Genomic DNA, 20,067 nt, shown 5'->3' with positions numbered 1-20,067 from the left:
ATAAGTTGTCTACATTCACTGTTTCAAGTTCTTCTTCTCCAATTCTCTCCTTGACCCCCTCCAATCTGGTTTCCATCCTCTTTGCTCACAGAAACCGCTCTTTGAAAGGTCACAAATGATCTCCTCCTTCCCAAATCCAACAGCCTCCACTCTACCCTAGTCCTCCTCAACCTCTTGGCTGCCTTTGACACTATCAACCATCCCCTTCTCCTGGAAATATTTCCCAGCCTTGGCTTCATTGACACTGTCCTCTTCTGATTCTCTTCCTCTCTGGCTGCTCATTCTCAGTCTTTCACAGTTTCCTTCTCTGCCTCCCACCTGCTAACTCTGGGTATCCCTCAAGGTTCAGTATTGGGTCCCCTTCTATTCTCCATCTGCATCCACTCCCTTGGACAACTTATTCACTCCCATGGCTTCAACTGCCACCTTATGTGGCCGGATTCCCAAATCTACATCTCCAGCCCTTATCTTTCTCCCTCTCTGCAGTCTCGCATTTCCTCCTGCCTTCAAGACATCTCTACTTGGACGTCCTCCCGTCACCTCAAATGCAACATGTCCAAAACAGAACTCCTTATCTTCACACCTAAATCCTGTCCTCCCCCTGACTCCTATCACTGTAGACAGCACCACCATCCTTCCTGTCCTACAAACCCATCCTTGACCCTTCTCTCTCATTCAGCCCACATAGTCTAGTGATAACTAAAACCTGTTGGTTCCATCTGCAGAACATCGCTGAAATCTTCCCTTTCCTCTCCATCCAAACTACCACGTTAATCCAGGCACTTAACCTGTCTTGCCTTGATTACTGTGTCAACCTCCTTGCTGACCTCCTTGCCTCCTATCTCTCCCCACTCTAGTCCATACTTCACTCGCTGCCCAAATCATTTTTCTACCAAAACATTGTCATTGTTTTCCCCACTCCAAGAAATTCCAGTGGTTGCCCATCCACCTCCTGCATCATACTCCCTACCATTGGCTTTAAAGCCCTCAAACTCCTTGCTCTTTCCTATCTCACCTCACTATTCTCCTCCCACAACCCAGCCCGCACACTTTGCTCCTCTAATGCTAACCTATTTACCTTACCTCGATCTCGCCACCAATCTTTTACCCACATCCCACCTCTGGCCTGGAATACCCTCCCTCTTGATATCCGTCGGGCAATTATTCTCCCCATCTTCAAAGCCTTACTGAAGGCTCATCGTCTCCAAGAGGCCTTCCATGACTGAGCCCTCACATCCTTTCCTTCCGCTCCCTTCTGTGGTGCCCTGACTTGCTCCCTTTATTCATCCCTCCTCCCAGCCCCACAGCACTTATGTATGTATCTCTGTTTTTATTTACATTGTGTGTCTCCCCCTCCAGACTGTAAGCTTGTTATGAGCAGGGAATATCTGTTATGTTATTGTAATGTACTCTCCCAAGTGCTTAGTACAGTGCTCTATACACCGTAAGCACTCAATAAATATGATTGATAGCTCTTACACCCTACTAGTTAAGCATGTTTACCTATTTTCTTTTCCTCCACTCCTGTCTCCCCTGCTAGACTCTAAGCTCCTTGAGAGCAGATATCATATCTTCTAATTCTGTTTGTATATTCCCAGTTAGTACAATGGTTTTTACACAATAGGTGTTCAGTAAATACTGCTGATTGATAGTTCTCCATTGTGTGCTGCCATCTTTGACTTGTGCACTTTGAGTTAATCACATAGGCACTGAAGTCTGGTGTGCTTCAAGATTCTGGCGGTGGGTTAAAAAGGTTCATACAGAGGGCCATAGTACACCAGGAACCCCGCTGACCTCAACTGTATTCTAAGCTTCCTAGTAGTCTCAAGAAGATCTGCAGCTAAACCATTTCAAAGTGGCTTCTCCATGAAAGGATCTCTGAGGTGGAGATTCCCCTAACCTCCTTGGGTAACATGTTCCATTCCAGTTGGAAAGTCTTCCTTAGATTACGCTTCAATCTTTTTTGTTGGGTTACTATGAGGTATAGATGTGGCACTGTACAACTTGGTGGGTCACAGAAAGTAACTCTCTATCAAGCATCGTCTCCCTTCCTTTGGATATAGAAATAGTGTCAGACTGGGTTTGATTCTTTCTTGCCAAAGGACTCTTTGTCTCCTCTCCCCCCCTACAGTGGTGTTTCAGTAAGGCTCACTTGCCAGCTAGTGAGTCCGTGGCTAGGAAAATGTGCGGTTACTGTGCAGGGTGTCCTCTAGAATGGTGTCCTGAGCAGCAGAGATGTGGACATTGGATATTCACCCAGCCCCAAAGTACCTATTTCATTAAATTATATACTATGAATTTCCCATTGATATTGATGTCTGCCACCTCCTCTAAACTGTAAGCTTAATATGAGCAGGGAGCATGTCTGCTAATTCTGTTGTATTGTGCTCTCCCCAGCACTTAGTGCTCTGCTCATAGTAAGCGTTCAAATACCTTGGATTGAAAAACTGCGCTCCTCAACCTCCCCACTTGTGTGCACACGTGTGTTTGTGCGCGTGCGCACACACACACACGCACAGACACCCCCCCCGCCTCCCCAAATCCCCAGTGCACACCTTGAATATTTGCCCACTGTCATCTCAGGCCTGTCTTCTGTGGGAGATACCTTGTTGCCCCCATTAAGTCCTTGACAACCACAACCCATATCTTCAGTCCCAGAAGATGGACAGTCCTGGTCCTTCCCTCAAACCAGAGTCTTATAGGACGGAGAGCTCTGCCGTGCAGCAGGCTCTTCAAGAGAGAAGTCATCAGCTCCCCGCTGAGGGGCCTCCCAGGGTTCAGGGAGGTCTTCTCCAGGTGTTGTTAATTAATCAATCACATTTATTGAGCACCTGATAGGGGCTTTTCTGAGTCAGTATTCAGTTCTGTGGTTACCAGCCTGTCTTATCTTCTTGTATGACTAAGGGCAATTCACATTGCCACACCTTATCCTTCTTAGAGACAGCCTACACTTGCTAATGGATAAACTGTTATTATTGTCTCTTTCCTTTTGAACCCCATTTTAATACCATAGGTTTTGGATGGCCCTAAATGTTAAGTTGCCACCAGAAGCAGTAAAACCAGTAAGACTTCCAGACTTTAGCAAAAAAACTTCTATATTCTGAGCATTTGATCCGTAGCTTATTTGGAGGGGGCTTTTCCTTCAAGTTTATTATGCATTACCCTTAGACCAACCAGTGCTGGTTCTTGGTATCCTTTCATAGGACCCCGAATCACTAACACCCCTCCTTCCCTCAATATTGTGGTATGAAGAGGTTTTTTTGTTTAGTTTTTGTTCTTAAGTTGTTGTGAAATTAAATTGAAAGGATAAATAGGACTGTCAGAGTCTTAGTGGCAGTTGGGTCCCTGAATGGCTTTGTGGTATTGTTCAGTCATCTGAGCATTTCTGCCTCAATTTCTCCATCTGTAAAATGAGGGTAGCAGTTATGCTTTCTCAATTGGTTATGGTATATGGGCTTTTGTAAGTCATTTAAAGGAAAAAAATGCTTTGAATACTGGATCACCGTTTTCATTTAACAAATCTTTGCCCTTGTTTTCAAGCATTTAGTCAGTGTGACTTTTACCTCCAGTACATCATACCAAGCTGAGACCGTGCCAAAGTCTGCATCCACTTAATGCTTTCAGTGCTGTTCTGGGAGTGGCTGCTGCAGTAAGCAGAATGCTTCAGGCCTACAAGTCTTGTGAATTCCTCCGTGACAATGAGCTACAGAGTGGAATCGGAGGCTTACCCCATCGTGTGAATTATATTAGGGTGGAAAATGACAACAGGCTCTCCCAACCATGCTTGCTTATATGGAAACTGATGTCCAAAAGGTGGTACTGTCTTATAGAGGGCATGATTGTGCCAGTTCTCCCTCCGTGCCCTTGTCTGACTGGAGTAAAGGGTGTGTCCCCTGCAGCAAAAGCAGCCCTCGCACATGATAAAGCCCGTAGGGGCCCTTATCTCCATTAGGCCTGGAAATGATTCCTGACTCGGATAGGACTCTAAAAGCACACAACAAGGCAGTCAGATGGGAGCCTCTTCTGGAGCAATGAGCTGGCTGTGTTTGGCACAAGGGCACTGGGTACTATCTGGCTGTCTGATGCCCTACCAGTGGGTTCGTGAGCTGCTGTTTCCGTGGGCTAGAAGTAACAAAGGTGATGAATTTTTTTTAAAAAAAACAACAAACTTGGAGGCAAATGTGGGTGTTGAGGTGGTATGGCCACCCACTGGCTGCCTTCCGGGTCTGAGAGAGATCCGTGAGCAGTCTTCTGTCTAGAAGCCTCCTTCCTGTCCCCGTAGAGGGTCTCGGGCCCGGAGCCTTCCCTGCCCCTAACAGCCGGGAACACACAACTGCTTCCAGTAATAAGACCACTGTGTGCAGAAGTAGAGAGAGGGGGTGGTGGGACAGACTTCAGAATGCACAGACTCTGCACTTCTGTAGCTCTTGCACTTCAGCCTTTGTTTTTCAGTTAGGTGGAAGGCGCAAACTAGATGGAGCCCAAGCCCTCTGCTGCTTGGTCTATCCCTGCATTGGAATAATCAGCATGTGCAGTAATATTGGTGAACTTTTTGTGACTTGGAAATCCTCACTGTCAGCTCCTCACTCTTGCAGCCTTCTCCTAACACTAGCAATTTTGTGGTGGTAGATTTTTATCCTGGTTTCTTGAGGGGAATGGGTGACCCAGATACACAGCTAAAGAATGTAAAAGGCTCCCATACTTTTTTTTTTCCTCAGCTCTAGCTCTACTAGCAGTTAAGGTCTGATCACCAAAGGAACCCATGGTAATGACTCAAGTTCTTCATTCAGTCATATTCATTGAGTGCTTACCGTGTGCAGTGCACTGTACTAAGCACTCGGGCAAGTACGATACAGCAATAGAGAGACAATCTCGGCCCACAATGAGCTCTTCATGCTGTGTCTCCGAGAAGATGCTAAAACTGTAAAGATTATTTTATATATGAGTGCTTAGTATATGCAAAGCACTGTACTAAGCGCTTGGGAGAGTACAGTACAAGATTTCATTACCCCATTGCCAAGCCACATCACCAGGATGGTACCCTGTCATTTGTCTGCTGAAGCAAGTTGGTGACTGCTTACCAGTTTGGGGTTTTTTGTTGTTGTTGTTACATCAGGAAGTCCTTGTAAACCTAAAGTCCATTAGCCTGGACTTACCATAACTTTCCTAACATTCAAACCAGGTAGCATAGTCTCTCTCATCTTCCATAGTGGAATTAGTAGCTCCTTTTCCAGAACCGTTTACTTGTTGTAATTGAGTATTACAACTATGTGGCTGCTAATCCCAGAAGAACCTCTTGCTTCAGGTGAGTCCTAGTATGTGACCTCGGGCAAGTCACTTGATTTCTCGGTGCCTCCGTTTCTCCAACTGCAAAATAGGGCTTCAGTGCCTATTCTTCATTTTAAGCTGTGAGCCCCATATGGGACCTGATTGTCTAGTTTCTACCCCAGCAATTAGAACAGTGCTTAACCTCGCTTAACAAATACCATTATTTTTTTAAAAAAGAAAAAAAAGAGCACAGGCTTGGGAATCGTAGTCTGTGGGTTCTCATCCAGGTTATACCCCTTGCCTGCTGTATAACGCTGGGCAAGTCATGTAACTTTTGCGACTTGGTTTCCTCCTATGTAAAATTGGGATTTCACACCTATTTTCTCACCCACTTTGTTTGTGAGCCCCATGCAGAATAGGGACTATCTCTCCTGACAATCTTGTATCTACCCCAGGGCTTTGGGCCATGCTCAATACATAGTAAGCCCTTAACAAATATTGTTGTTCTTGGGTATAAGACATCTATCTCTTTCAGATGCAAACTAGTTCAGTTTTGTAGAGTAAATCATGGTGCTATTGGTTTTCTAGAAGGTTGAGAAAGCAAAGTTTGTTGATTTGGCCTGATGTGTATTTAACCCATGCAGAACTGCTCAGAATTCTTTCTCCTTACCCTCTAGGGAAGTGCTGGGTAATCTGACCCAAGGGCTACTTTCAAACTATGCAAAGCTCTTAAGGGGCCTACTTATACTAAGGAAGAGCTGGGAGAGGGGAGGGTGTTACTTAGGGACAAAACCAGCTGTATTTCCTAGCAGCATGGTCTAGTGGTTAGAGCACCGGCCTGGGTGTCAGGAGGACCTGGGTTCAAATCCTGACTCCTCCATTTGTCTGCTGTGACCTTGAGCCTAGTCACTTAACTTCTCTGTGCCTGTCATCATCATCATCATCATCAATGGTATTTATTGAGTGCTTACTATGTGTAGAGCACTGTACTAAGTGCTTGGGAAGTACAAATTGGCAACATATAGAGACAGTCCCTACCCAACAGTGGGCTCACAGTCTAGAAGACTGTCACCTCATCTGTAAAATGGGAGCTGACTGTGAGCCCTAAGTGGAACATGAACTCTGTCCAGCCTGATTATCATGTATCTACCCCCACACTTAGAACAGTTCCTGGCACGTAAGTGCTTAACAAATAATAATAATGGTATTTAAGCGCTTACTATGTGCAAAGCACTGTTCTAAGCGCTGGGGAGGTTACAAGGTGATCAGGTTGTCCCTTGGGGGGGCTCACAGTTTTAATCCTCATTTTACAGATGAGGTAAGTGAGGCACAGAGAAGCTAAGTGACTTGCCCAAAGTCACACAGCTGACAGTTGGTGGGATTTGAACCCATGACCTCTGACTCCAAAGCCCGTGCGCTTTCCACTGAGCCACGCTGCTTCTCATACCGCAGATACCACAAGCACCAGCCACCAATCTGTTCAGTAGCCCCTGCCAGCTGGTCTTCATGCGCACTTGCTGACTATCCCTGGGGCGGCTCAGAGCCCATTGGGAGCCACCACAGGTAGGGGCCCAGCTGGTTTTGCAGTCACTGACCGCCCCTCACCCCCCCTGCATCAGTCCAGAGTGAAGAAGCTGGCAGCGAGACCCTGCCCTCCACATTCTAGGCTTAAGAGCGATGTCTCTTCTCCGGGGTAGATGTGCTGAACAATCTATTCAGATCTGTGGGTGTTCCGCTTGTCAAAACAGTCTTCTAGACTGTGAGCCCGTTGTTGGGTAGGGACCATCTCTATATGTTGCTGATTTGTACTTCCCAAGCGCTTAGTACAGTGCTCTGCACACAGTAAGCGCTCAGTAAATACAATTAATGAGTGAATGAAAACGTTTTCTCGCTAGCTGGCTAGAAGATCCATTTCCTGGGGAACAGACTTGAGGACCCTTTCCCCTGATCCCTCTTCCATACATACAGTGAGCCCACTGTTGGGTAGGGACTGTCTCTATATGTTGCCAGCTTGTACTTCCCAAGCGCTTAGTACAGTGCTCTGCACACAGTAAGCGCTCAATAAATACGATTGATGGGGTTGAGAGTGGTGTCAGTAACTAAAGTTAATAGAATGAAAGCAACAAGCTCGGTTACCTGGAAAAAATTGTTGTCATCTTTTTAGAGAAGCAGCATGGCTCAGTGGAAAGACCATGGGCTTTGGAGCCAATAGTCATGGGTTCAAATCCCAGCTCTGCCACTTTCCATTCCAGTCAGTTGTTTTTACTTAGTGCTTACTGTGTGCAGAGCACTGTACTAAGCGCTTGGGAAGTACAAGTTGGCAACATATAGAGACGGCCCCTACCCAACAGCAGGCTCACAGTCTAGAACTTGTCTGTTGTGTGACTTTGGGCAAGTCACTTAACTTCTCTATGCCTCAGTTACCTCATCTGTAAAACGGGGATTAAGACTTTGAGCCCCACGTGGGACAACCTGATCACTTTTTAACCTTCCCAGCACTTAAAACAGGCTCTGTTTTCATAGTGGTAGTGCGGCTCAGTGGAAAGAGCACAGGCTTTGGAGTCAGAGGTCATGAGTTTAAATCCCAGCTCTGCCTAAAAATATATAATGGGCCTACCGTCAGCTGTGTGACTTTGGGAAAGTCACTTCTCTGTGCCTGTTACCTCATCTGTAAAATGGGGATTAAAACTGTGAGCCCTCCTTGGGACAACCTGATCACCTGGTAACCTCCCCAGCGCTTAGAACAGTGCTTTGCACATAGTAAGCACTTAACAAATACCATCATTATGAGAAGTAGCGTGGCTCAGTGGAAGGAGCACGGGCTTTGGAGCCAGAGGTCATGGGTTCAAATCCTGACTCTGCCAATTGCCAGATTTGAGACTTTGAGCAAGTCCACTTCTCTGGGCCTCAGTTCCCTCCTCTGTAAAATGGGGGTTAGGTCTGTGAGCCCCCCGTGGGACAACCTGATCACCTTGTAACCTCCCCAGCGCTTAGAACAGTGCTTTGCACGTAGTAAGCGCTTAATAAATACTATCATTATTATTATTATTATTATTTTAAATCTGCCACCCTGACTCCTGGGGGTTTCCATCCCTCACTCCATTGAAGCAGGTTCCAGCACTCTATCTTTGGACCAGGACTATCACCACCTCAGACTCCCAATCTGAAAGTGTCACTCCAGGTTTCTGTATATATCTTTGTTGGTCAAAGGGAGAGGTGGTCGTCATGGACTCCAATTCTGCCAACAGAGTTTAGGACCTCTGACCTATGGGTTGAGAAGTGAATGTGGAGCTGCCCATCTTTCTCCCCCCCCCTCTGTTTTGCTCATTGGTCAAGACAGAATTCAATTCTGACTCTGCTTCAGGGATGTTAAGGCTCTGTTTTCAAGTGAATTGTTTCTCTCCTTTGAGAGCCACCTGAAAGAAAGTGCCAGAAGACCTACTTCCCTCTCACCTCCTTGATATTTTCTAAAGGTCCTTAGGATAAACTCTTGGACACTTCTAATGCCAAGAAGCCAGAAGGGTTTTAACTGAGCTGTGATCCGCGCTGCCCACATCAAAGTACAGGCAAAGGTCTGTGATGTGAAACAGCTTCCCTTAGCTTTTCAAGAACCACTTTGAGATCCCAGAGATGGGAGCAGAGTGGTCTCTGGAAAGAGCAGGAGCCTTGGAGTCGGGGGGTGCAGGATCCAATCCCACTTCTTTCACTTATACGTTTGGTGACCTTGAACAAGTAACTTTACTGCTCTGTGCCTCAGTTTCCTCACTTGAAAAATGGGGATAAAATTCCTGTTTTTCCCTTCCCTTTTAATCTGTTAGCCCCAATTGGGGCCCAGACTGTCTAATCCAATTGTGCGTTGACCACTTCATTGCCTAGCATACTGCTTGGCACTTAACAAACGCTTAATAATAATGCAATTTATTAAGTAGGACCCTAGCTCTCCACAGTTTAGGTTGCTGACAGTGCATCATGTACAATTCAATGGAGAAATTGCTGCTCTTGGCATACGGTCTTGGGCAGAGTGATGATAGTGTCAGGGAGACAATATCTGGGAGTGTCTTGGAGAGAGAACCTCTTGCCCACTTAATCTGTAAGTACAGTAGAATCCCCTGCCATCCATGGTGATGCTCAGCATTGCTCATTGCACTTATTTTTGCAATAGCAGTGATGGCTTGGGTTGCGCCACCCACACTCTTGCCTGGTGCCCCTTGGCCCAGTAGTACTTGTTGAAGATGGCTGGTAGAGAGAGAATAGGTACAGCCTGGGGTTACAGAACAATCAATCAGTGGTATGTGTGTGCTTTACTGTGTTCAGAGCACCGTACTAAGCACTTGGGAGAGTACAGGACAACAGAGTTGGTTAGATGCACATTCCCTGTCCACAATGAGTTTATGGTCTAGAGGGAGCAGAATGTGTCCCAGACGTCAACAGCAGTAGACACCATTGTGTTCTCTCCCCTTTGGTAAGCTGTTGAGTATGCTACTTGATGATTTAGGAAGGGATTTTTTTCTTGAAAAAACAGTGTATTGAGGTTCAGAGTCTGCACTCCTGATCGATTGAATCTGTGTCTGGGGGAAACTCTTGCACCCTTGCGAACTTCATCCATGAAACTTACAGCAGTGTCCCATGCTACCTGGGGAGCATTGCTCAGATATCATTGATTAAGGAGGATGGTTGCGAGGGACACAGGAGACCAAAAAATTCAGGCTTTACAGTTCCAGGATGGAATAGGGATTTCTTCTGTCTGGAATTTGCGTGAACTTGTTCTTTAATGTGTTACGTAAATCACTGGTGATATGTTCTCACTGTTTAGCAATACGTATGAAACAACTTCCTGATAGTTTGGCCAACTGTCCCCATAGTAGATACCTGGAAAGAAATCTTCAGAATTTGTCTTCCTGCCCTACTTATAGGAATGTCAAAAAAAAATTAGGATTTCCTTCTCCTTCCCACCTCCAATTGGAAATTAGGAGGAGGGAGGGGAGCTTTTGAAATCCCAACTAAAAGTAGTTGTGTCACAATTCATTACAAATTATAGCCGTCACAAGTGAATTTTAGCCCCAGCACTCTCAACTGCAAAGTTTTGCCATGGCTCAAGTACTTCCATTCCTGTTCTTCTGAAGTATTTTGACTAAATAGTGATTAAAATCCTATTTCAACTTAGCATAGACAATGGCACTAGGTGCCTATTTTCTGAATAGGATACAAAAGAACTACATTTAAAATATTTCATTTTTGATATTTATATTCCTACCTGATCATGTAACTGCATCTTTTAAATATTCATATTCTGGTCACATTTTTTTGGCTCTTAGACACATAAGTGCACTTTGTTATATCCTATGGGAAACTCTGTTTTGTTTAGCCCTTTCTTTTAACACTGTTTTCACAGAACAAATGATAGTGCTATTGGGGTATAGTAGCTTGTGAATGCCAAGCCAGCGTGGAACAGACACTAAGAACTGTATGTAAATAGGGAGCTTTGCAGTCAGGAATCTTAGACTGCTGTAACTGTTTCTGAGAGGCTGTTAGTTTCTTGAGATAACCCTCACTCTTCAGAAGCCATGTGGCCTAGAGGAAAGAGCATGGAAAACGTGGGTTCTAATCCTGGCCCTACGACTTGGCTGCTTGGGTAACTTTGGGCAAATCACTTATCTTCTCCATGCCTCAGTTTCTTCATCTGTGAAATGGGGATTGAATACCTGTTCTCTCTTCAAAATCAACTGTGAACTCCATATAAGACAGGGATGGTGTCTGATCAGATTATCTCATCTCTGCCCCAGTGCTTAGTACAATGCTGGGCACATAAAAAATGCTTAACAATATTATTTTTTTATCTGTAGTAGGATTTCTACTACATGCTCAGCATAGTGTGCTGGACATATAAACCTTTCTGCCAGCTGAAGTCCTACCTGCAAACTCATGGTATTTTTGTGGGGTTTGGGAGTGGCGAGGGGTTGCTTTTTTGGGTTTTTTGAAGGGGGTGGTGGGAAGGGCAGGGGGAGAGAAACTGTGTGTACTGTACTTACGTGTTGTGGGTTTTGTCTCTTAGTACTCAGCATGCTCAATAACCCGCTGGGCAGTGTTCTGGGAAAGCCCCCGCTGGGCTTCCTACCTCTGGACCCTATTGGTACTGACTTGGTGGAGAAGTTTCCCACACCATCCTTAAGGGGGTCCCGCCTGGACAGCCGCCCCCTCCTCGATTCACGCTCAAGCAGTCCCTCTGACTCCGACACCAGTGGGTTCAGTTCGGGATCAGACCATCTCTCGGACTTAATCGTAAGTTTCGGTTTTGACAGAGCCTTTTGGCAAGTTGAATGTGCTTCTGTACAAAAAAGACTATACTAATAATTATGGTATTTGTTCAGCACTTACTCTGCTAAGCACTGAAGTAGATACAAGCAAATGGGGTTGGACACAGTCCCTGTCCCAAATGGGGTTCACAGTCTTAATCCCCATTTTACAGATGAATGAGGCACAGAGAAATGAAATGATTGGCCCAAGGTCACACAGCAGACCAGTGGGAGCAGGGATTAGAACCTATGTCCTTTGACTCCCAAGCCCGGGCTCTTGCTACGAGGCCATGCTGCTTCTCTGTGCTCAGCCCATTCCCCATCCACCTGGGGTTTAGGTGGCAACTTCCTGGGCTGTTAGAGCCTTGTATGTGAGCGGCAGGGTCTTTGTGAGTGCTGTAGCTTTAATATCCATGGAAAAGTGCACTGGAGCAAACGTGCCTCCCATCTACATTCATCTTCCTTTCCCAGGCCACCCTGATCAGGCAGCCATGTATCCAGGAGGCCTAACCCATTCATGGTGCTAATCCTTGGGAACTATTAGTGAGAAGCAGCGCAGTTTTATGGGAAGGTCACGGGCTTGGGATTCAGAGGTCCTGGATTCTGATTCTAGTAGTTGGGATTCTAATCCCAACTACTTACCTGCTGTGTGACCTTGGGCAAGTCACTTAACTTCTCTGGGCCTCAGTTACTGCATCGGTAAAATGAATCCTATGCGGAACAGAGACTACGTCAACCTGATTGTATCTACCCCAGGGCTTAGTACAGTGCCTGGTGCATAGTAAGCACTTAGCAAGTACTGATTTAAAAAAAAAAAATCCCTTGCGTTGGTTTAGTGATGAAATTGAGAAATATCCCTCAGACTCTGGCTGGGTCTATTGCCTCCTGGTGTGTGCCACCAAGCCTGCAGCTGATGCCATGGAAACCATCTACAAAGTAGGAGTGGCTCCATGAGATTGCCCAGATCAAAGTACTCGGTCAGAGGGAGCTGTCTTAAAGAGCAATCCCCTTGCATGCGGTGGGCCTAGTCTCTGCTCCTTTGCTATTCCTCATCCTGTGAATTGCTGGTAAGTCAAGTGAAAGCCAGAGCCTGTGGCCCTATTGCTCCAGGTTCCTTTTCTGAACTTCAGATCGGCACTGTGTCTTCTAGCCATGAGTCAGAGACCCTAAGACAAGCTTGTTATACTTTTACCAACTTAAAATAACCACAGTATGCCTCTCGAGCTCTCACCGTTGAACCCAGCTAATTCATAACTAGGTCCTAACTCTAATTCTAACTGCAGTTCTAAGCTGGGCTTATCCCTTGTGGCTCCCAAGAGGCCATTATGTCATCTCATTCTTGCTTTTGCAATGTCTTTTTTTTTTTTTCCATTCTTTTTCTCTCCGCCTGTTTGCAGTCTAGCCTGCGCATCTCTCCCCCTCTGCCTTTCCTGCCCCTGGGTGGTGGCGGTCCCAGAGACCCCCTGAAGGTGGGGGTTGGGTCTCGTCTGGACCAGGACCAGGCTGCCCTTGCTGCAGTGTCTCCTTCTCCTACCAATGCCTCAAAAAGATGGCCCGGGGCATCGATGTGGCCTTCGTGGGATCTGTTGGAAGCCCCAGAGGACCCTTTTAGCATCGAGAGGGAAGCCAGACTTCATAGACAAGCTGCAGGTAAGCGATCGGTGGGGGCGATGCCTCTGGGGCACTAGGGTTTCCTATAATAATAGTGGTATTTTCTAAGCACTTACTATGTGCCAGGCACTGTACTAAGCAAAGGGGTAGATAAAAGGTAATTGAGTTCAACAGTCCCTGTCCCCCGTAGGGCTCACAGTCTTAATCCCCATTTTCCAGTTGAGGTAACTGAGGCACAGACAAGTGAAGTGACTTACCCCAGGTCACACAGCAGACAAGTGGCAGAGCCAGGATTAGAACCCAGTTCCTTCCGACTCTCAGGCCCATGCTCTATGCATGAAGCCACTCTGCTTCTCAAGAAGAATGCTTGCAGGGGACTTCCTGCCAGTCGGTGGTATTTACTGAGCGCTTACTAAGTGTGGAGCACTGTACTAAGTGCTTGGGAAGGTACAGTACAGCAGAGTTGGTATGGGAACATTCCCTGCCCACAAGGAGCTCACAGACTCCTTCCATGAGCAGTAACTAGGGAGGCACTGTCTTGGATCACTCATCTCTTTGCAGCTGGCCTGTTAATATGTGCAGTTCTACAGGTGTCAAAGGACAGGGCCAAATGAGCTGGTCATAGTTGAAGAAACTCAAGCCAGAGCAAAAAAAAAAAAAAGCGTCTGGCTTTCCTTTGAGTGTGCTCCGTTCCTCTCGCCTGGAACTTGAATTTAAGTGAAAGTTGAACCAACCATGGCCCCCAAACCTGCCCCTGTTGATTCTTCTTTTCTTGAAGCTGTGAACGAGGCCACCTGCACCTGGAGTGGGCAGCTTCCTCCTCGGAACTACAAGAACCCCATCTACTCCTGCAAGGTGTTTTTGGGCGGGGTTCCCTGGGACATCACGGAAGGTAGGTGGCTTCCAGCCTCGACTTCCTGGATTGGATTTCACGGTACCCACTGCTAAAAACTTGTCAGGATGCATCTCCAAGTGGCCTCCTGCCTAGAAATAATCTTCCGCATTGCAGGGAAGGTAGCAGAATGATGTGGGACTTGAATGCAAGACAAAGCCAGTTAAAAGCCCAAGCTCTGTATTGGGTAACTAGTAATAATCAGGGACAGCTGCGGAGTATAAACAACTGCATGAGGATATGCTGTCCACCTTAATTTGCTCAATAACCCTGCCTAGTTCCTGCCAGCCTCTACCTGTCCCTTCATAGGCAGATGGATGCTTTCATATCATGTAGTAGAAAGGGATAAATCTGAGGGCGTGGGAGGGGTTGGATTCGTCCCTCTGCATGTGACCCTCCCAATGGAGGAGGGGTTGCTAGGGAACGGAGCACTTCCCTCTCCAAAGAATGAGATTCCATTGCCTCAGTACAACTCTCGTCTGTCTCTCTTTATGCAGCTGGATTGATTAACACCTTCCGTGTGTTTGGCTCTCTGAGCGTAGAATGGCCTGGTAAGGATGGCAAACATCCCCGCTGCCCTCCTAAAGGTAATATGCCTAAAGGTAATAGAGACATGGTAGGATCATTTTCTTTTTCCCCTGATTTGTTGCAACACTGAGGGATGCTGGGATGGCACAGCTGCATGTTGGTGACTTGGTGAGCGCACTCCAGGGTAAAGGCCTTCAACCCCATCCCCATCTCTCTTGCCCAGCACAACCCCCTCGACCTGCTGTTTGTTTTGTCTGAAGTTATTCCTGCACCTTAAACAGGTTTCTCGAGTCCTTCTTCCTACTGCTGTTCTCCTTCCTACTGTTGAAATGAGTTTTTTGCTGGGTTTCCCCTTCCTCCATTTAACTGTGGCTTTTGGCCGAGCCTCCTCCGACACTGGAGTTGTTGGCAGTAAGCGGCACTTCCTCAAATGATCAAAAAAAATCCCATAAAACGTGCCTATGAAGCAGTGACTAACTCCACCGCTTCCAGCAAAAGGCTAAAAATGGAGTGGATTAACTAGTGACCGAAGCGATTGCAAACAGATGCCTCCAATTCTCGGTTTGAGCTTTGGACCATTGACTGATGGGACTGATGAGTCCTAAATGCATTGGAATAGTGTCCTGCTTTGAGCAGGCAGGCTCTCTCCCTCCCTTTCTGGTGGGAAGCCGGTCACAGTTCCGTTGCTCCATTCGGAAACTAAGGGGCTGCCGTGGCCACAATAGCCAAATACTCCTAACCCCTCCCCCCACCATTGATTAGACATGCGGTTGGCGTGGAAGTAACTTCTGTTCAACATCAGCCCCCTTAAGCATGCAAACTATTTATGTATGGAGCACTTAGTCCCTGCCTCCGGGAATGACCTCTGCTGAAAACTCAGATCTCTCCAGGTTTCAGATCAGGTGGCCAAGGAGTGAGGTCCTGCCAAGGAAGATGTATGTCCGGGAACTTGGAATTGTTGTAACTGTCTCCTCCTCTGCCCCCCAAAACAGGTTATGTGTATCTGGTGTTTGAGCTGGAAAAGTCGGTGCGGGCCCTACTCCAGGCCTGCTCCCAAGACCCACTGAGTCCGGACGGCCTGAGCGAATATTACTTCAAGATGTCCAGTCGTAGAATGCGGTGCAAAGAGGTTGGTTGGTTTCCGGTCTGCTTAGACTGTGTCCTAGAGGAATTCTTCTGACCCCAGTGGGCCATCCCTCCCTGCCTTAATGGATGATCAAGAACTTTCCTTTGGCAACCCCTGTGGGCTTGCCCAGGATGAGTAGAAAAAGGTCCAAGAACTGATTAGCTTGTGATCCTGTTACCCTGCACTTCTGAACACCCCCCCACCACCCACCCAATTACTATCCCCTAGTTCTTCTCTAATGTGGGGGTGAGGGAGAGGGGTTCTTGCACTTTTGCAAAATCCAGTGTTTAGGAGAAATCACCCTGTGGCACTTGTTCATTACGATTCTGTGCATGCGAACCACTTCTTCATACATCAAGGCCTTCTAAATCAAGCGAGGTGCACGTCTTGGGACAGATGTTCCCCAATTCCCTACTGATGTTCCTGCTGAAAACACGTAGCAAAAACCCATGTTCTGGCAGGAAAATGGATTGTCCTCTTTTCCTTGTCTGGATTCATTCATTCAATCCTATTTATTGAGCGCTTACTGTGTGCAGAGCACTGTTCTAAGCTCTTGGGAAGTACAAGTTGGCAACATAAAGAGACGGTCCCTACCCAACAGCGGGTTCACAGTCTAGAACGGGGAGACAGACAACAAAACAAAACATACTAACAAAATAAATAGAATAAATATGTACAAGTAAAATAGAGTAATAAATATGTACAAACATATATACATATATGCAGGTGCTGTGGGGAGGGGAAGGAGGTAAGGCTGGGGGGATGAGGAGGGGGAGAGGAAGGAGGGGGCTCAGTCTGGGAAGGCCTGATGTGGCCTGATCACTCTCTGAGACTTGGGCAGGCCAAATGAGATTTTCTTTTTCATGGTATTTAAGTGCTTACTATGTGTCAGGTACTGCACTGAGCGCTTAGAGTAGATACAAGGTTATCAGGTTGGACATAGGCCAGATCCCACATGGAGCTCACAGTTTTTTAATCCCCATTTTACAGATGCGGTAACTGAGAAGTAAAGTGACTTGCCCACAGTCACACAGCAGATGGGTCCTTCTAACTCCTGTGCTCTGTCCATTAGGCCATGCAGCTTTCTGAGAGAGGTCAGGGAGAGAGGAAACCTTTGGGTTTCAGAAACCAAAGTGTCTGGGGATCTGAAGCCCGCCAAATTCCCTTCCAGACCCTAAGTCAGAGAGACCTGTAAATCTGTTCAACAAATTCTGAATCGCCAAGCTGGCCTGAGTGAAGGTTTGCAAAGAGAATCTGTCCAGAATGGAAACAGCAACTGCTGGTGACATGTTAATTTGTAGCAGACAGGCACAGCGGACTGACAGTGGGAATCTAAAAAGAAATGATCCCATCGGCCCATCTCGACTAATGTCATTTATAGCTCAATTGTTAATCGGTCTCATTGTCGTTCAAACTGATCATAAAGTCCCCAGCTCTAATAAGATTTTTTTGAAAGATCATTGTCAAAAATGGGGTTGACAAATACCACAGTTATTATCCCTTCAAATTAGGTGTCCACATTTAGATGACCTCAAGAAATAATTGGATTCCAGGAGCAAGACTGGGTTGTCCTGAAGGGAGGGGGCATAATCCTTGGGTTTTGTAGGCGAAAGACTGTTCCCTTCTTGGGGTGCAGTGGATTTGTTGGAGAATTCCCCCTCCTAACTCTTAGTTTGCTGTGGGCAGGGAACATGTCTGCCGACTGTTGTACTCTCCCAGGTGCTTCATTCCATGCTCTGCACGCAGTAAGCACTCAGTTAATACAATTGATTGAGAATCCATTCCTTGGAGGTCATCTGATGAGGGTGAGTGGCACTCGTCCCCGAGTGAGGCGGATCTAAATGCCCCATTCTTGTTTTAATTGGATCTTTGCTGAGGAGCTGGGCAGCTAGGGGCTGGTATCACACCAGCCGGGCCGCATTGTAGTGGGGGCGGTCTCTAATAATAATAATAATGGCAGTAGTAATGGTACTTGTTAAGCGCTTACTGTGTGCCAAGCTAAGTACTGGGGTAGAGACAAGTTAATCAGCTTGGACACAGTCCCTGTCTCACATGGGGGTCACAGTCTAAGTAGGAGGGGGTAGGATTGGATCCCATTTTACAGATAGGTAGCACAGGCACAGTCGTGTGACTTGCCCAAGGTCACACAACAGAGACATGGCAGAGCATGGGCCCCTGATTACCAGGCCCATGCTCTTTTCACTAGACCATGCTGCTTCTTGACCTCATCCTAGTTCTTAGAGTAATCTGCCTGCACTGGGAAAGGGACCTGTCCGTTCTGGGGGCTCATTATGGAGAGCTCTAGCCACTGACCTTTCCACACACATGGGTAACGCCAGCTTTGGAGAAGCCAGGGAGTCTCCATTTCGTGGCATAGTGGATAGGGCACAGTCTTCGGAGACCGAAGGACCTGGGTTCTAATCCCGGCTCTGCCACTTGTCTGCTGTATGATCTTGGTCAAGTCACTTCACTTCTCTGGGCCTCAGTTACCTCATCTGTAAAATGGGGATTAAGACTGTGAGCCCCACGTGGGACAGAGACTGTGTCCAACCTGATTAATTTTTAACTACCCCAGTGCTCAGAACAGTGCTTTGCACATGTGGGAAGGAAATGCCTCTCTTCATTACTGTATTGTACTTTCCAAGCACTTAGTACAGTGTTCTGCACACAGTAAATATGATTGAATGAGTGAATAATAAGCGCATAAGAAGTTCCATAATTATTATCATCAACCTGGAGTTCTGCCCAGATGCCTTACCCTGACTTTGCTACCCAGGCTCCGACCTCTAGACCGTAAGCTCTTTATGGGCAGGGAACATGTGTGCTAATTCTGTTGTATTGAACTCTCCCAAGCGCTTCATACAGTGCTCTGCACCTAGTAAGCCCTCAGTTAATACCATTGATTGTGGGTTGCTTGCAGGTGCAGGTGATCCCTTGGGTCTTGGCTGACAGCAACTTTGTCCGGAGTCCATCCCAGAGGCTCGACCCCAGCAAGACTGTCTTCGTTGGGGCGCTGCATGGGATGCTGAATGCAGAGGCTCTCGCAGCAATCATGAATGACCTGTTTGGAGGAGTGGTTTACGCTGGCATCGACACGGATAAGCACAAGTACCCTATTGGTAAGTTGGCATAGACCTACGCCAACCAGCATCTGCGAACTGGGGTAGCCCTTGGTGAACCCACTTCTGAACCCAGCTCCCCCACAGTCCCTTCAGAACCCACCCCTCGCCCCCCAGATCTCTGACTACCTCAGAGGCCTGAGGAAAGACACGTTCGAGGTAGTCAACCAGCTGGCTCTGGGGAACCTCAGGGCCCAAGGTTATATTGCTTTAAGAAGTATGTAGAGGTACCTCTCCCTTGCTTGACAGGAGTGGGTTAATTAGAATATGCAACTTGCTTTCGGGAGTAAGTGCATTATCTTACCTAAATCCAGTTAGAAATAAACACCATGTGTGCTAATCAATGATGCTTCAGCACCGCAGAGTCAGAATGTGAGACTTCAAAGGCTGAGTGGGAGGTTTGAAAACCCTCAGCATCATGGAGCTGTTTCAACCCCGTAAAATCTTTCGAGCCGAGGTAGTGGGGTTTTATGGTATTATGTCCTCTCACACAGATGCTGGTGCTGGATAACTGGAAAACTTTTTCTCAGTTGTAGGAGAACCTCGGATTAGTTGGCCTTCACTTCGGAGCTGACGTTCCAATACCGCATCCCTTCTGCCTCTGTTTCTCTGGCCCGTTTTCCACCTAATGAGGGGCGCTTTCTTTTTTTTTTTTCAAGAAGATTAAGGGAATCCTTGCCTCCTCCCTCCCCTTCTCCTACCCAATCCTGATAGCTGATCGATCAATCAGTGGGATTTACTGAGCGCTTAATGTGCCAAGTTCTTGGGAGAGTACAATACAAAAAAACTAGCAGACATGCTCCCTGCCCTCTAGCTTAGTCTAGAAGGGGAGACAGACAATATGAATAAGTAATTTATAATATATAACTTAAAGGTACGTACATAAGTGCTGTGGGCTTGGGGGTCAGGTGAATAACATGAAATGCCCCTCTTCTTATTACATTAGCAGATGTCAGTTGGTGGATCTGTACCCTTTAAGCACTTCATATTCGACCCAGCGTCACAGCACTTACATATCTGTAATTTATTTATATTAATGTCTTTCTCCTCCACTGGACTAAGCTTGCTGTGGGCAGGGAACCTATCCACCAATGGTCATACTCTCCCAAACACTTAATACAGTGCTCTGCTCGCAGTAAGCACTTAATAAATGTCGTTGATTGCAAGTTTAGTGTTTGTCTTTGGCTTTGACTGTGTATGTCCACAGTGTCCTGGAACTTGGGGACACGG

General features: G+C 46.7%; 1 protein-coding gene across 9 annotated transcripts in view; it reads left to right on the top strand.

Moving 5' to 3' along the window:
* CPEB1 (cytoplasmic polyadenylation element binding protein 1) overlaps nt 1–20,067 on the top strand; it is an 80,389-nt gene that overhangs the window by 50,857 nt on the left and 9,465 nt on the right. For 7 of the 9 annotated variants that reach the window (XM_038746800.1, XM_038746804.1, XM_038746807.1 and 4 more), the window contains 6 exons: nt 11,321–11,547; nt 12,959–13,211; nt 13,951–14,064; nt 14,562–14,666; nt 15,585–15,721; nt 18,639–18,837. In XM_038746800.1, the coding sequence (XP_038602728.1) occupies nt 11,321–11,547; nt 12,959–13,211; nt 13,951–14,064; nt 14,562–14,666; nt 15,585–15,721; nt 18,639–18,837 (1,035 nt within the window). The remainder of the gene's footprint in view (nt 1–11,320; nt 11,548–12,958; nt 13,212–13,950; nt 14,065–14,561; nt 14,667–15,584; nt 15,722–18,638; nt 18,838–20,067) is intronic. The other 2 variants (XM_038746802.1, XM_038746801.1) reach the window with 1 other exon arrangement.

Source organism: Tachyglossus aculeatus, chromosome 5 (genome assembly GCF_015852505.1).
Source record: "Tachyglossus aculeatus isolate mTacAcu1 chromosome 5, mTacAcu1.pri, whole genome shotgun sequence".
Lineage (NCBI taxonomy): Eukaryota > Metazoa > Chordata > Mammalia > Monotremata > Tachyglossidae > Tachyglossus > Tachyglossus aculeatus.
The sequence above is the reverse complement of the archived record's forward strand: the minus strand, read 5'-3'. Positions and strand labels throughout refer to the sequence as shown.